The 16,853-nt window shown below is 50.9% G+C and overlaps 1 protein-coding gene and 1 long non-coding RNA gene across 2 annotated transcripts; one reads left to right on the top strand and one right to left on the bottom strand.

The window, feature by feature from the left end:
- Nucleotides 1–1,029: 1,029 nt before the first annotated feature.
- Nucleotides 1,030–7,828, bottom strand: SLC46A1 (solute carrier family 46 member 1). Its single transcript, XM_045487955.1, has 5 exons — nt 7,532–7,828; nt 6,263–7,115; nt 3,762–3,845; nt 2,157–2,313; nt 1,030–1,613 (listed from the first exon to the last, which is right to left on the bottom strand). The coding sequence occupies exons 1-5, from the start codon at nt 7,790–7,792 to the stop codon at nt 1,556–1,558; spliced, it is 1,413 nt and encodes a 470-aa protein (XP_045343911.1). The 5' UTR covers nt 7,793–7,828; the 3' UTR covers nt 1,030–1,555.
- Nucleotides 7,829–10,286: 2,458 nt separating this feature from the next.
- On the top strand, nt 10,287–15,869 carry LOC123603269. Its single transcript, XR_006714813.1, has 2 exons — nt 10,287–10,985; nt 15,693–15,869. It is a non-coding gene; the product is annotated as an uncharacterized LOC123603269 (long non-coding RNA).
- Nucleotides 15,870–16,853: the final 984 nt, after the last annotated feature.

Raw genomic sequence — 16,853 nt, 5'->3', positions numbered from 1 at the left:
TTAGCATGTAGGAGGTGGGAAAGGTCTCAGAACATTAGTGTTTCCTAACTTGTCCACCGGCAGATAATTTGGGGCATTGCTGATCTAGACCTACATAGGAGGGCTTGCTCATGGTCACAAGCAAGCCAGAGGCAGTGCCCAGAGTAGAGCCCAGGCCTGAGACCAGCCCAGAGCCTCTTCCTGACCCTCCTGACTGCCTCATGCTGGGACAGTTAGTGGAAGGCCCTCTCCTTGCTTTGGTCTTCCAAGGACAGAGACGGTGAGATGGGAATCTGGAAACAGGCCCAGGCTACAGACGCCACAGCTGACCATGCTTTGTTCTGCAGCTGCCCCCCCGCCCCCCTCCCGCTTCACCTGTGATTTCTGGGGTAGGGGACAGAGAATGAGGGTAGCAGGAGCCAAGCACTGTGGCCAATGCATGCCTGCAGTCAAGTGCCACCTGCTCTGGTCTGTGCAGGGGCTTGCAGCCCTCATCAAAGCTGGTGCCTGGATACTGAATCCGGTTCTGACTTCCAACTTCCGGTCCAGGCTTTCCTAACACCCTAGAAACAAGCCCCTCATTCTCTGAGAAGCTGGGGCCCCTGGATCATATCGAGGAGTCACATCTCCAGGTTCCTATTGACCTACAGATAAAGGATGGCCCTGCTGAAATGGGTGGCAACAAGAGTGCTGGAGGGCTGAGCAGTGACAAAACCTGACCCTGCTTGGGCTGGTACAACCGGGTCGACCAGTACAGGTGCCTTCAGGGACTGGATCTCTGACCCTCAGGAATGGGCTCCTGCCCCGATCTCCCCACGAGCCTGATGCAAGTCTGGCAGGCCTCTGCCCGGCAGCTCAGGGGAAGAGAATGAGCAGTCAGATGGAGGGGGAGGCGGGGGGCTGGCCATGCCCAGTACAATCCCATGGCAGCTCAGGGACTCCTGCCCAGCCCAGAGGCTGCTGCTATCTGACCTATGGTGGGCAGGCCAGGAACAGGAAAGCAGAGAGCCTCACAGCCCAATGCCTTGGGGGCCAGAAGGTTCACTTCAGTGTGATTATATGGATTTATTGTGATTGGCACTGTGAAGCCCAGAAGATGGATTCCAGCCAGAGACAGCAGCACTTTCCAGAAGGGACCCAGCCCCTCCCACCCCCTCCCCTCAGAATCGCATCCAACCCCAGAAGTGACTGGTGGCTGCACACCAGGAACTGAGCCCTGTGAGCTGTGCAGTGTGGGCTGGAAGCACAGATGCCAGCCCTCATGCTTCAACTGATCCCTGAGGCTTCACCTGCATTAGGGACCTCTCCTCTCCCCTGGAGGGTTCTATATGACTGATGGCATCAAGGGTAAACAGTCCAGATGGCTCCCCCGCTGCCTCCTGGAGTGGGGCTGTGTGGGTTACAATTCTAGATTAGAGTCATAGGCTGGCACAGCAGTGTAGCTTGACCACTTTTTCCAAGGCAGACACTTGCCCTTTGCGGGGTGGTGCTGGCGTTGCTGGGAGCCAGACGCATGCTTTCAGCTAGTTAGTGTTCACTTTGCTCCCACTGCCCTCTGTCCTCGGGTCCAGGCAGATCAGGGGCTCTGAGGAAACTGCTGGAATTCAGGACGAGAATTAGCCTTTTCCAGCACCCTGTGAGAGACCAGAGAAAGGATTCAGATTTGACATGGGGGGACACCCTCAACTCTTAAGACATGTGACAAGATGTATCAAGGCCTTATTGGGTGGGCCGGTATCGGTCTTTCTCCCACAGTGGGGAGGAGGAAGACAAGGCAATGTACAGAGACACAGGACTCTGGAAAGCAACTCTTATGGCTATGGGGGAGGAAGTCAGTAGTTCAGGCTAGCCTGTGGCCCAGACATAACTAGCTGAGGAAGTTTCCAGGCTTCCCTTTAGAACATTTCTGCCACCATATTTCCATCTGCAAAATGGTAATGGAGGACCGGGGGAGCTGAGGGAGAGAACACAGCCTTGCCAACAAGCAGTGTTAGCCTGACCCTTCCTCTGCTGCCCCTCTGCCTTGCCCTTGGGCAATGGTTCTCAGATGATTAAAGCAGCTGTCTGCAAGGCAAGAATCAAGCAGAATGGTTCCAGGAGTGTTCTGGTTGGGAGGAGGAGAAAGAGGACAACTTTGGGATAAAGCATTATGAGCATGGGTCAGAGCCCTACATTACCCAATCAGAATGGCCGGGATGAAGAGGAGACCAGCTCCCAGGAGGAAGGGGAACCCCTTCATAAAGTTCAGGGTGGCCGGGTAGAGCGAGTTGAAAATGCCAGAAGCCATCAGCATGGCCAAGCCATTGACGCAGGCCACAGCAGAAAAGAGAGCACCTGTGAAGAAATAAACATCACACACTGAGGTCTGAAAGGCCTAGATTCAAATCCTAGCACCCCTAGCTCGCTGTTGTGTGACCTGGGGCAAGTCACTTAACCTCTCTGAGTCTCATCTTCCTCAACAATAAATCCTACATCATGTGTTGTGGTAAGGATTCAGTGAGGTCATGCACAGAAAGCACTTCGCGCATGGGACTGCAGAACAAATGGCTGGTATTAAATCCATGTATTAAAAGTACATGTGATATCTTCTACCAAAAAGCCTGATAAAGTGGTTTTTGGTTTATCTCCTTTTGAAATCATCTCCTGTTTGAGATTAATTGCTGGGTTAATTCCCAGTTCTAACACTTATTATCTGTGTGATCACTGAATCAGCTGCTTATCCTTCTGGGTTTCTGTTCCCCTTCTGTTAAATAAGGCTAATACCTATTTTTCATAGACTGCTGGCAACATTAAATTCACACGTAAAGTATCCACCACAGGCCCCCTGGAGGTAGTAAGTTAGTAAGTGCTGTTCTTCTCTCCTGTTCCCCTTGGCATCTCAGGGCACAGTGAAGGTGCTAGAAAAAAAGCTTACTGAGTGAATGAATGAAGGTACATGGGTTTTGGGAGGCAAGAAAACAAACCTCTACTGGGCTACATATGGCACCAGATCCTCCTTCCAGGGCAGATGGGGAAAAGTGCATGAGCCAGATGTTTCCAGACTAGGGTCTAAGGACCCAGAGGCCTGAGGCTATTCTTTATAGATATGCCAGCAGAACCCAAATTTTGCAAAATGAGCAACAACCCAAGAGAAGTTGAGTTTGAACTCTGTCCGACCGTCAAGAGCTGGAAGGCCCTTGTCATCAAGAGCAAACCGCTCATGTAACAGAGGAGAGAACGGGTGCAGAGACAGAAAGGGACCTGCCCAAGATCTCACAGCCAGTGGTACCAGAGTCAGGACCCAAACCACATAAAAAGACCTGCTGCTCTTAAAAACGGACCCAGGTTTGCATCCCAGCTCCACCACTTCCTGAGTGACTTTGCGTGACCCAATTTAACCCTCTGGGTCTCTGCTTCTTCAACTGTCACTCGGGGACAAGGAAATATCGAAAGGTTGTCTGCTTCCTCTAAGCTTACACACTGACCCTAGTGAAACGTCATCTCATTCATTCTGCAGCTGGAAAAGCTGAGTTCTGGAGAGTAAATCCTGCACTTGGGATTTACCTGAAGGAAAAAGTGTGCTCCGCGAACTGCAAATTCCAACCCCGTGATCTGAAAATCCAAGGCACTGTGGCCCTCTGCCAATCCCAGGCAATTTGACACAAGTGCATTTGTCTCGGCTACTAACGTCTCCTGGGTGGAGGGGAGGAAGGTATGCAGCCTCCCGGCTCACAGCTGCCCTCTGCCCAGTTCAGGCAACACTGGGTATGAGGGACCAGATACAGGATGACCCTGACACTCACCCTGCTCTGACTCGCCCACCAGCTTGGAGAGCTTGGCCCGGATGATGGGTGTGGTAACCAATGACAGGAACAGGAGCCCGTACCCTGCAGAGAAAGGAACAATCATCAAGGAAATGGAGTCAGGGAGAGGAGCACCCAAGCACCCTATGTAGCAGAACTCCTATACATACCTCATGTGGGACTCAGGTTGGACACAGGAAGGACTTCCTTACTGGTGATGGAGACAATGACCAAGGAGGAAGGGAGACTACCTTTCTCAAAGCCTGACCTACCTGCTACCTGTTTCATGAATGAATGCTGACTCCCCACCAATTGTGTTCTTGTCACAACACCTCTTGTGGTTGCAGCAGGCATCACCCAACCATCTTGCACTTAGAAGGGAGATGGCATGGTCCAGAAAACAAGCATGGGCTTTGGAGTCGGCCCCAAGTTCTAAACCTGACACCATCGCTTCCTAACTGTGTGGCCTTGGACATGACTCCTATCTGTGAAAGGATAACAAAGCCCTCCTCACAGGATGGTTCTGGGGTATAGAAGGCCCCCTAAGATTTCAGGGCCGAATCCCTGAAATTTGTAAATGTTGCCTTATTTGGAAAATGGGTCTCTGAAGACATGTTTAAGTTACGGAGCTTGAGATGAAGGGATTTTTCCAGGATTACCAGACTGGGCCCTAAATACAATCACACGAATCCTTAGATGAGGGAAACAGAGGGAGCTGTGACACGGAACAGAGAAGGCACATGGAAGAGGAAGAGACCATGTCACCACTGAGACAGAGACTAGGGTGACATGGCCACAAGCCAGGAACTCCAGCAGCCACTGGAAGCTGGAAGAAGCAAGGGAGATTCCCTCCGAGAGACTCCGGAGCTGGAAGCAGCCAGGAGTGTGGCCCTGCTGCCCCCTTGATTTTGACCCCAGTGATACTGATGCTTGACTTCTGGCCTCCAGAACTGTGCCAGAATAAATTTCCATTGTCTTAAGCCATCCAGTTTGTGGTCATTTGTTACAGCAGCCCCAGGAAACGGTACATGAGGTAACATTTGTGGAGGATACACAGCAAATGCAAGTTCTTTTTCCCTTTGTATCTGTTACTCATAGGCTCACACTGCTTCTTCCATAACGATTCTCTCCCTCTGGGACTGTTGCCTCCTAGAAGACAGTAGATCCTCCAAAGTGGGTTTATGAGGCAACCCAGGGCCCGTTTAGGTGTCAGGCCCTCGAACCCCACTCTGCTGAGGCTCCCCCGAGCAATGACAGTGCCTTCATCATCTCTGCACCCCTGAGGGCACTGAGGCCAGGGGAGATGCTGTGGGCAGGAGAGGAAGGTCCCCGGTCCCCTTCGGCCTCGCTCTCCAGGCAAGCAGCCAAGTTAAGAAATCGGTGATTACTGGTCGGCTGACTTTGTAAACAACGTATTTTAGGACTCTATCAAAATTAATCTGTTCCTTTATTTTATTTTTTTTAAGTTTATTTATTTTGAGAGTATGAGAGAGAGGGAGCATGTGCGCACACAAGTTGGGGAGGGGCAGAGAGAGGGAGAGAGAGAGAGAGAGAGAGAGAGAGAGAATATCCCAAGCAGGCTCCACACTGTCAGTGCAGAGCCCTACACGAAGCTCCATCTCATGAACCGAGAGATCATGACCTGAGCCGAAACCAAGAGGCAAGTGTGTAACTGACTGAGCCACCCAGGCACCCCTAATCTGTTCCTTTAAAAAAGTTAACTTCCTCATTTCCAGCTACCCCTCTCCTACCAAGAACAAAAAAAAAAGAGGAACAAGAAAAAGAGCTAATGCAGGCAGGAATCTGTTATCTGTGGTCTGAGAAGACTGGCTTTTTAAAAAACCCAAAGTAGGGGCGCCTGGGTGGCGCAGTCGGTTAAGCGTCCGACTTCAGCTCAGGTCACGATCTCGCGGTCCGTGAGTTCGAGCCCCGCGTCGGGCTCTGGGCTGATGGCTCGGAGCCTGGAGCCTGCTTCCGATTCTGTGTCTCCCTCTCTCTCTGCCCCTCCCCCGTTCATGCTCTGTCTCTCTCTGTCTCAAAAATAAATAAACGTTAAAAAAAAAAAATTAAAAAAAAAAATAAAAAACCCAAAGAAGCTGACCAAAGATACCGAGGTAGGGCCTGTGATTCTTATCAGAGAAGTGAGTATTACGGCATTAGTGGCATGGACTTTGTTTAAGAACACCATAAATACTGGCTGTGGGAGGCCAAGAAGTGAAGCAATTAGCCTATGAGCCATACTTTTGTCTTTTGTTCCATCTTACTAACAACAATTTATAGTTGATAATGTGGATTAACTACTGAGGCTACTGAAGGTCTGTCTTCTCCATTTGACAAAGATGGCATTTTTATGAAGTTTCTTCGTCTGTCCTCCAGTGCAGGCAAGGAGCACAACAATGTTTCCAGACACAGGCCTGAACCTGCAGGGGCAGGGAGTGTCTGACCCCCAGTTTTCACCCAGTGCCTCTGGGACACACTGTCCCCAAGCCCACGCATTTTACCTGTGAACATGAGGGGTGTGATGGTAGCAAACGCAAAGACCACCATCCCCAGAATGTTGAAGGCCAGGCCAACCTCGGCCACCCAGGCGTCAGCCAGGCAGTGCTGCAGAAGCCGCAGGCCCAGCAGGCTGGTGAGGTACGGGAGGTGCTGAGCTGCAGAACCGTAGCCGATCAGCTTGGAGTCCCAGCAGAGGGGTTTGCTCAGTTCATAGAGGGTCAGGATGTCCTGGGCCCCAAAGTGCACAGTGACCACCATGAAGATGGCCAAGGAATACAGGGCTAAATGCCTCCTGGACTTCTCTGGGGCGGGAGTCACGTAGAGCCGGACAATGGATCGGTGGTGACGGAGCGTGAAGAGCCGGGCAGGCGTTGGCTCCTTCACCGTCTCACCAAAGCAGAATGCTGCATAGAGAGTCATGGCTATCAACAAGGCCAAAGCCAGCCAGAAGGGGTTGGCGTAACCCTGGGCCCGGAGCCAGTGGCCCCCGAGAAGGCTCGCCAACATCCCCGCCACCCCGATGCACGATTCCAGCAGGGCCATTCGCATGGTGCGGCTGCGGCTGGAGCTGACATCTGCCACGGAGGCAAAGCCAGCAGCCAGGAGGCCACTGAAGTCCCCAAAGAGAGCGCAAAGGATGCGGCCCAGCACGAAGTAGCCGACGTGGAGTTGCAGCTGCACGACAAAGATGGACACCAGGGCCTGCAGCAACAGGCCCAGTGAGGCCAGCACCAGCAGTGGACGGCGGCCCACACAGTCACTCCAGGCACCCAGCAGGGTGAATGAGAAGAGCCCCACAAGGAAGCCGCCCAGGTTCATGTAGAGGGTCCAGTGGGAGGTAAGGGTCTCCACTTCCTGTGGGAACATGAATCTTACCAGGGTGCTGTTCCTCACTCTGGGTTGCCCAACTCCCAACCATCACCATCCTGGGAGATACGGGGATGGCGACTATCTTTGGAGCCCTAAACCTCAGAGAACCGGTGCTGGGTTAAGTGGAATGGACTACGGTCCCAGGCCCTTACTTTTACTCCCTTTGCTAATCCTCCCGGCCTTGCTCTACCTAGAGGAACTTTAAGCACCCGCCACACTGCAGGGGTCGGTCGGGCGCCAACTAGGCTCTGGCCCCGCCCACTACCCAATCTCCATACCCACCCACCCCCCGCCCCCGCAGCTTGCCCGGACCCAGACGCAGGCCCCGCCCCATCGGCTGCCCAGCGCTCCAGCCCGGGGCCCACCCGGTGCCACGCTCCGCGCCCCTCCGGCGCCGCTACCTTCATGATGGGGTCCGCGCTGTGGTTGCTGCAGCTGCCCCTGTCGCGGGTGCCATTGTAGCCGAGGTCGGCACTGAAGCGGTGCCACAAGTACTGCGTGGTGAGCGGGCCCTGCAGGACCAAAGCGAAGTTGGCGAGGAATATAAGCGGCTCCACGGGGCCGCGGCACAGCACGGCCGCCGCGGTTCGGCCGCGGGCCTCGTCAGGGGGGCTCGCGCGCCCCTCCATGCGCGTGCGCGTCGGGGCCGGCGCGAGACACATGGCTGGACGATTCTGCGCCTGCGCCCAGCGTCCCCTTTTTTAAAAAGCCTGGCGGGGCGGGGCCGTTGTTCCCTTCACTCTCGCCCCGCCTGCTCCGGCCGGTAAGGGAGGGAGAGGGGCCGCGCACCCCTTTGCTCACTGGATGACCTCACCTGTAGTCTGCAAGGATACCGCCCTACAGCCCTCCATTCCAGGCCCAGAAACACTCCTAACAATAACAAAAAGTATCAATAATTAACATTTATTGATCGTTTCCTGTGCGCTGGGCACCGTACTAAACTGCGTGCATTGGTCTTCCGACAACCCTATAGGCTAGCCATTATTAATGCTCACGGTCTACAGATGAGGAAACGAGGACATGGGGCACCCAAGGCAGAGCTCGAAGAACACTTGACCTCTGACGCCTATGCTGATGTTCGGCGCTGCAGCAGAGGCAACTCAGTGCAGCCTCACGCTCTCAGCCTCGCTTCCACGACCTAGACTCTGCTACTGGGTCGGGCACTTACCTCCCTGTGCCCCATTTCTTCATCTTTAAAATGAGGGTGCCAATACAACCTGCCTCAGAGAGCTGCTGTGGAAGAAGAGTGTCTGGTACATTCTAAGTGCTGTTATTGTTATTAATAGGCTGTTACCTGCTCTACTCCTGCCCTAGGGTTTTTTCCTTGGGAAACCGGTCTTGTTGGGGGGCTCAGGACTGGCTGTGCAGTGACTGCGGAGGAGCAGAGGAGAAGACTGTGGAGGGCCCAGGAGACCATGGGTGTGGCCCTGTGCTCCTGGGTGCTCCAGCTATAGGAACTGGGCCAGAAGGCAGTCATACCTCCTGTCTGGGCATGTTTTATTGCCTGTAAAAGGGAAAAGCATTACCTGCCTTTCTCCTTTATCATTTACTCATTCAGCCTATTTCTTGAGCACCCCTTATATGTCAGGGACCATGCCGGGGGTGCTCCTAGAACACAGCAGTGAAGGACACGGACAAAGCCTTTACCAGGCCCTATAGTTCTTAGAATGGTGGGGTGGGGAGAGACCTCAAAGAATCCTACTAATCTGTGTAAGAGCTCAAGTGTGGAAAGTCCTTTAAAGGAGAGGAGCCGGGGGCGCCTGGGTGGCGCAGTCGGTTAAGCGTCTGACTTCAGCCAGGTCACGATCTCGCGGTCCGTGAGTTCGAGCCCCGCGTCAGGCTCTGGGCCGATGGCTCAGAGCCTGGAGCCTGTTTCCGATTCTGTGTCTCCCTCTCTCTCTGCCCCTCCCCCGTTCATGCTCTGTCTCTCTCTGTCCCAAAAATAAATAAACGTTGAAAAAATAAATAAATAAATAAAGGAGAGGAGCCGTGGGACTCCAAGGCTGCTCATTCAGGAGCCCGGCCAGGCCTAGGAGGAGCAGAGCCAGAAAAGGCCGCTTGCCTTCACAATAGAGCAGTAGAATGAATTTCCAGAGGCAAGCTCTGTGCCATGACCCACAGGCCTGAATTTGGGGATGGTGGGGACTACCCATTTCTGCCTACCATGACTGTGCATGGTCTTGTTGCTGGCTTATTGACCATCCCCCACCTCCCCTGAGGCAGAAAGAGTCCTAGGCTCCCAAAAGATGGGTGCTGGCTAGATACTGGCGGACCGAATGAGGACTGCACCCCCATGGGACCATTACCAACCTGTCTAGAAAATTCCACATTAAACACACAAGCCCCTGGAGTTGACTCCCTCCCCTCTCCATTGCCTACACAAAAGTTTGGCCCAGTTATGTCAGCTGCAGGCAGGAAAGGGTGCCCAGCTGAAATTTTATTGCTATTTCCTGTAGAACCAAGAATGAGAGACAGAATGCCAAGGCCCCTCAGCTGGGAATGGGTCAGGGTGTAGCTCATCCCAGAGCTGAAGCCTGTGGTGCTCTTAAAAGAGGTCTCTCTTCCACCTCTTTTAAGACCTAGCTACAGTCAGGTCACTGCTGTGCGCAAAACCTTCCGGTGGTTTCCATTTCATTCGGTGAAAGCCACATCATTAAGAGGGCCCTGTGCCCTCTCTCATCCCTTCCCTACATTATCCCTTTTGCTCCTTTGCTCTAGCCACAGTGGCCTCCCAGCTCCTTCAATTTGTCTAGCAGGCCCCTGCCTCAGGGTTTTTGCATTTGCTGTTCCCTCTGCCTGGAATGGTCTCCTACCAGATATCCGTCTGACTGGCTTCCTCACTTCACTAGCACTTCTGCGGTACTTTTCACAAGTCACCAACCACAGCTCCTGACGAGCTGTTCATGTTTTTGGATATTAAGAGGAAGGGCAGAGAGAGCCTGAGGGGAAAGCCATTTCCTGTTTCGAGTGTGTTCCTCACATGCCAGCTCTAAAAGTCAAAGCGGCATCCATGTCACAACCACCGGTGTCCAGAGCCCTGAGGTGGAAGCTGCAGTTACATCTCCCTCGCTGCGAGACTTTGGCCAAGTGCCTTTTTGGCCTCCGTTTTCTCATCTGTGAAGGAATTTCTGGCCTCTGTTTCCTTGTCTGTGAAGAGTGAAGTCATGACATCTGTCTCTGGGGTGATTGTCAGGATCAAATGAGAAGAAACCCCTGTGTGGCTGTGTCCAGGTGCCAGAGATGGTGGTTTCTGCTGAGCTGAGCTTGAAGGTGGGGAGGGACCTCACCAGAAAGAAGTGAGGCGGTTGCAGGTGAGGGGATCAGCTAAGTCTTAGAGAGCAATGCTGGCCAGAGTCCAGAGAAGGGCAGGGCTGCCCAACCACTTACCCCACAGGAGCGAGTCCCCAAAGCACTTCCTGTCTTGGAGCTCCTGCTCTTGGACTCATTATTTTTAAAGCTTTTTGGGGTCCTTAACGCTTTCTTTTTTTAAGTTTATTGATTTGTTTTGACACAGAGAGAGAGAGAGCGCGCGCGCATGAGCACGAGCAGGGGAGGGGCAAAGAGAGAGAATCCCAAGCAGGCTCCATGCTGTCTGCGCAAGCCCAACATGGGCCTCGATCTCACAAAAGAGTTTACTCCGGTCCCTCCCCCAGAGGAGTTCCCAGGCCAGTGGAAGGTGCACCACAAATCCCAAATCACAATATAAAAGTATGCAGCGGCATAAATCAGTCCAGAGGCTCCTCAAGAGGAAGTCAGAGGATTCTCAGCAGAGGAGCTGAATTTGAAGCAGGAAATGATGAAGAGAAGTCAGCAGGAGAACAGAGAGGAAGTGAAGAAGGGCTTTCTGTAGATAAGGTAGGTCATCTAATTACCCATGAATCGCACGGTTAAATAGTATTCTATTGTGTGCGTGTGTGTATGTGTGCATTTGTTAAATGGAAATGTTTAAAATATACTATAAAAACCTATCCTGGCAACTGTTCCTTTTTAATTTGTCTGGATCCTCAAATAAGGGATGCGGCCCCAGGCCTCTTGACCTCTGGGAGACCTTGCAGGCACTCCTCATGGCTGACACAGTTTTGGGGGTGACAATGTGGGTAATGTCTAAGGGTTCTCAGGAAGGATGTCTTTTGGGCAAGTCCTCCCTCTAGTTCCAGGCTCAGAACCCCAGCTGTGATGGTCTGGGGCACCAGGCTTTTCTAAGTGCATCAGAGAGCTAAACACAAACCAGACTGGGGCATAAATCAGAAGGCTGTGCACAGGCTGGCCACATGGCTCGTGTAGAGCTGCCCATTTCCAGTACAGGGGAAACGAGCAATGGAATTACTGAGCTGTGAGGGTTTGTGACTCAGTCTCCCCTTCCTTGATGGTGCTCATATTCCCTATTGTCCTATGCTGACCAGGTAAACATGTCCTTTTTATAGATGTGTCAGTCGTGCTGATTAAGTGGCAGTTGACTTCCATTTAGGGACTGCTCTGTGCTGGCCATTTTACAAATATGACCTCTCATCCTCGTTACAACTCAGAGAACTATTTGAGTTGGTGTCTGTCTGACTCCAAAGCCTCCACACCTTCTATTCTTTCTAGTTCACAGACCCATAACCCACAGGCTAGATATGGATATGGTTTTGAGTGATTCACGCAGCGTTCTTTTTTTTTTTTTTTTTAATTTTTTTTTTTCAACATTTATTTATTTTTGGGACAGAGAGAGACAGAGCATGAACGGGGGAGGGGCAGAGAGAGAGGGAGACACAGAATCGGAAACAGGCTCCAGGCTCTGAGCCATCAGCCCAGAGCCCGACGCGGGGCTCGAACTCACGGACCGCGAGATCGTGACCTGGCTGAAGTCGGACGCTTAACCGACTGCGCCACCCAGGCGCCCCATCACGCAGCGTTCTTAAACAGTTAGCGCACATAGTGTATTTTGAATTTTGCATTTGTTGCTGACGTTTCCCACTTGGAAGATTCACGTGAAAATCCAGATTTCTGGATTCTATTGGAAACTCAGAGATTGTGGCAACATTCACGCGAGCATACACTGGGTAATGCTAGGAGGGAACTGTGTGTTTCAGTTCATCACCGCCCCGCCACTCACCTTCACTCAGAGGAAGGACTCCTGATCCTGGAAGTCATGGAGCTTGGGGCCCCTTTAGGGGCCCTGCTGTTGTCTGGGAATGGGATCCCAACGTTTCTATAGGTTCTATACTGAGGCTTTCTGAACATAGAGCAGATGGGACCACTGTGACGCAATGCCAAGCTGCTATTCTAAGGGTCTGAAAACATTCTGCTTCCTCCCATATTAGGTTGATTTAATTAGCTATAAGGCCACCTTAGGGTGGAGCACACCACAATCTGGTATTGCTGTGGAGAGAGGGCGTGAAGCCAGAGAAGTCGGGAGGGACCAGATTATGCCCGTAAGGAGTTGAGTTCGGATCTTACTGAGTTTGAGGTGCCTGTGTGACATCGAGGGGGAGGGGGGCTCCCATGGGCAGCGGTACCCAGATTCATGAAGGGTAGGCACCTGGGGGGCACCTGCATTTGTGTGATGTAACCATGGGAGTGCACAGACCTTCCAGAGAGGACCCAAGTGACAGAGAGCCCCCGTCAGTGGGGAACACTGGACAGAGGAAGAAGAGGGAGGAGGAGGAGAAGCCGAAGAGAGTGTTGAAGAAGCCAAGAGAAGAGAATTCGTAGTCAAGAGTGGTGATGTGCTGGTTACTAAAGAGACGTCTAGGGAAGTGTCAGCAATTAGGGTGTCAGTGCTGGGCACGCTGGAAGTTCTAGCAACTTCCAGGGAAGGGAAGGAAATCAGATCACAATGGGCTAAGTATCAACTGGACGTTTAAGACAGAGGAACAAAGCGGAGGTGCCCCTCGAGAAGCTCACCCTTAGAGAATGTAACAAGCAAGATACAGCACGCTCCGGCGTGAGGTCAGCTCCTCTGTCAAAGGCGCAGTTGAGCAGCCTCAGGGAGGGACAGGCAGGCCTCATCTCAGTGACCAATGCGATCTCAGAGAAGCATAGCTGAGGCTGAAACCTAGCCAGGGGGAGCGAGAAAGCGAAAAATGCATCCCTAGCTGATTACATGGATGACAGCAGCAGATGCCTTCTCGAATTCTCCACGGCATTAACCTGTCCAGGGTCTGCACACGGACCCTTTCCTACTTATGCTCCAACCCTCCTGGGTCAGCGGTCGGGGGCTAAGCCGGGACACCTTCACAGCCCTGCCAAACCAATACTTCAGGCTGTCCCACGGTACCTTCCCCACTTTTAGCTTTTCTGTGTGCTTATTTTGACATTTGCTTGGCATTTGCTCTTGTTCTGTAAGACTGGCTCGGAAAAGGGAAAACACAGGGCTAACCCCAGTGCCGTGTGCTTCGGATAAAGATGGAGGCACTGGAAAGGCATTTTGGGCCACAGGCGAGTGCTCATTGCCCTGAGGGTGAGTGAGGGGTGCAAAGGCAAATTTAAAGAACATCTGTGAAGGGTGCCTGGGCGGCTCAGTCAGTCGAGCATCCGTCTCTTGATGTGGGCTCAGGCCATGATCCTAGGATCTTGAGATCAAGCCCTGAGTCAGGCTCCATGGAGCCTGCTGAAGATTCTCTGTTTCTTTCCCCCACAAACACACTCTCTTTCTCTCTCAAAACAAAACAAAGCAAAACAAAACACAAAAGCAAAAACACGCGTGTGAAATGACGGGCCTGCCTTTCCAAGGGTGTGTCTGAAACATAACGAAATGGGATGTCTCTAAAAATGATGGATTAAGGATCAAAACACCCACCTGGATAAACCACTTCAGATGATTAATGCCAACAGAGGGTTCTTGCAGGATTCCTCATTTTTTCCCCCGGCTTTGAGATATAATTGACATACAGCATTGTGTAAATTTAAGCTGTACGACATGATGATTTGATATATGGATATATTACAAAATGATTAGCACAATAAGGTTAGTTAACACATCAGTCTCCTCACATAGTTACCTTTTGTGTGGGTACGGTGAGAACTTTCCAGATCTATTCTCTTAGCGACTTTCAAGTATATCCTACAGTGTTAACTATAGTCACCACACTATACATTACATCCCAGAATTTACTATTTTTTTAAAAAGATGCCAATTTTAAGTAATCTCTCCATCCAACATGAGGCCAGAACTCACAACCCCGAGACCAAGAGTCACATCCTCCACTGACTGAGCCAGGCAGGTGCCCCCAGAACTTATTCATCTTAAAAATACTTATTCATGGGGTGCCTGGGTGGCTCAGTCGGTTGAGCGTCCGACTTCGGCTCAGGTCACGATCTCACGGTCCGTGAGTTCGAGCCCCGCATCAGGCTCTGGGCTGATGGCTCAGAGCCTGGAGCCTGCTTCCGATTCTGTGTCTCCCTCTCTCTCTGCCCCTCCCCCGTTCATGCTCTGTCTCTCTCTGTCCCCAAAATAAATAAACGTTAAAAAAAAAATTAAAAAAAAAATACTTATTCATTGGCGTGCCTGGGTGGCTCAGGCAGTTACGCATCCGACTCTTGGTTTCGGCTCAGGTCATGATCTCACGGTTTGTGAGTTCAAGCCCTGCCTTGGGCTCTGCGCTGACCACGCGGAGCCTGCTTGGGATTCTCCTTCCCTCTCTGCCCTTCCTCTGTTAGCGCGCACACACTCTCTCTCTCTCCCTCTCAAAATAAATAAACATATAAAAAATACTTAATCATCTGGAAGTTTGTACCCTTTAACCACCCATTTCTCCCACGTCCCAGCCTTTGGCAACCACCAGTCTACTTTCTGCCCCTGTGCGTTTGGTTTTATAGATTCCACATATAGGTGAGATCATATAGTGTTTGTCTTTTCTCTGTTTGACTTATTTCACTTAGCGTAATGTCCTCAAGGTCCATCCCTGTTATCGCAAATGGCAGGATTTCCCTCCTATTTATGGATGATATTCCATAGTATGTGAATACCACATCTTCTTCATCCATTTTTTAAAAAGTGTTTATTTTTTCTTTCTATAATTTATTTACTTTTTATAATTTACACCAAGTTAGCGCATGGTGCAACAATGATTTCAACATGTTTATTTATCTATTTTTTGAGAGAGAGAGAGAGAATGCACAAGCAGGGGAGGGGCAGAGAGAGGGAGAGGGAAACAGAATCCAAATCAGGCTCCAGGCTCCAAGCTGTCAGCACAAAGCTCGACATGGGGCTCGAACCCATGAATCATGAGATCATGGCCTGAGCTGAAGTTAAACACCTGGGCCACCTGGGCGCCCCTCTTCTTCATCTGTTTATCCATCGATGGACACTTAGCTTGCTTCCACATCTTGGCTATTGTAAACAATACTGCAGTGAACATACAGGTACAGATATCTCCTCGAGACAGTGGTTTCATTTCTTCAGGCAGATACCCAGAAAGGGAGGACCTGCCAGGATTCCTAGTTCTTGACCTTGTTTGCAGCTGCAGTTTGTGATGGCTATTGCCAGTGTCTCCCCACGTCCCTCTCTTCCCGGGTCTCTCGGTGTCTTTAGAGCCTATCGAATGGACAGTTATAAACATGGGGCTTGTATATCCTCAGGGAGAGGAAGATGAGCTTCCCATAATCACAAGCAAATGATATCAGACCTTCTGAGTGTTAACAACACTGAGCGAAAACAGTGACTTTCTCTTTAAACGTGTATCTGAATATCCTTTCAGGTACGTACTTTGCACGCTATAATTCCTCTTGTTTGCAAAATGTATATTTGAATCTCTTTTTAAGTCTACAGTTTCTTTATTTCCTCTGTTGTCAAAGTGTGCACTTGAATCGCTTTCCAAATATGTACTCTAAGTGTGTCCACCGAGAGTGCAAGGGGAGTGTAAGATCCCTCCCCGTGGATCTTACACCGATTTCTGGCAAGGTGGCTGTGGCGTGGAGAAATCGCGGGTGATTCCCGCGAGGGAGAGAGAACCTGCAAAATGTGATATAGGCAGTCCAGCTTCTAGATAGTGGAATCTACCCCCACTTTTTCCTGTATCCATATTTTTTGAGAAAGTCATATTACCAAAAATAATAATAATAATAATGACAAAGAAATGTCGGTGACCCAAATGTAGCAAGAATAATAACAGTAGCTAATGGTTAATGAGCATTTAGCATATGCCAAGGATAGGAAGAACTCATTCTTTTTTTTTTTTAATCTTTTTTTTTTAATGTTTACTTATCCTTGAGACAGAGAGAGGGCATGAACAGGGGAGGGGCAGAGAGAGAGGGAGACACAGAATCTGAAACAGGCTGCAGGCTCTGAGTTGTCAGCACAGAGCCCGACGCGGGGCTCAAACTCACGGACTGTGAGATCATGACCTGAGCTGAAGTCGGACGCTTAACCGACCAAGCCACCCAGGCGCCCCAAGAAAGAACTCATTCTAATAAAATTTTACAAGGTGGTTATCAACATTCCCATTTATAGAGGGGGAGACTGAGGCTTTTTGAGGTTCAGTGATTTACCAAAGATCCTGTGGCTTATGAAGGGTCAGAGTCAGGACTGGAACTTCATGTGTCTGATTCCAAAGCCAGACTTCTCAGCCCTGCCCTCAGCCTCTTCCCAGGTCTGTAAAGCTGTTGGTGACAGCCAGCTCATTACAGAATCTGTTCTCAAGAGAAGAAATAAGTATTCAATTTCCTCTTGAAAATTTTCAAGAAAGGCCACTAAAACCCACCCACATCAGACTCTCCAGCACTATCTTGTGCAAAATTTCT

Source organism: Leopardus geoffroyi, chromosome E1 (assembly GCF_018350155.1).
Source record: "Leopardus geoffroyi isolate Oge1 chromosome E1, O.geoffroyi_Oge1_pat1.0, whole genome shotgun sequence".
Classification (NCBI taxonomy): domain Eukaryota; kingdom Metazoa; phylum Chordata; class Mammalia; order Carnivora; family Felidae; genus Leopardus; species Leopardus geoffroyi.
The sequence above is the reverse complement of the archived record's forward strand: the minus strand, read 5'-3'. Positions and strand labels throughout refer to the sequence as shown.

Bases quoted from the DNA above. Each gene is read 5' to 3' on its own strand.
- SLC46A1 (XM_045487955.1), bottom strand. From the start codon at position 7,792: ATGTGTCTCGCGCCGGCCCCGACGCGCACGCGCATGGAGGGGCGCGCG. The intron at 7,116-7,531 runs GTAGCGGCGCCG...ATGTTCCCACAG, and splicing joins GCGCGGACCCCATCATGAAG to GAAGTGGAGACCCTTACCTC. The intron at 1,614-2,156 runs GTAATGTAGGGC...GGTCTCTCACAG, and splicing joins ATCCCGGCCATTCTGATTGG to GGTGCTGGAAAAGGCTAATT.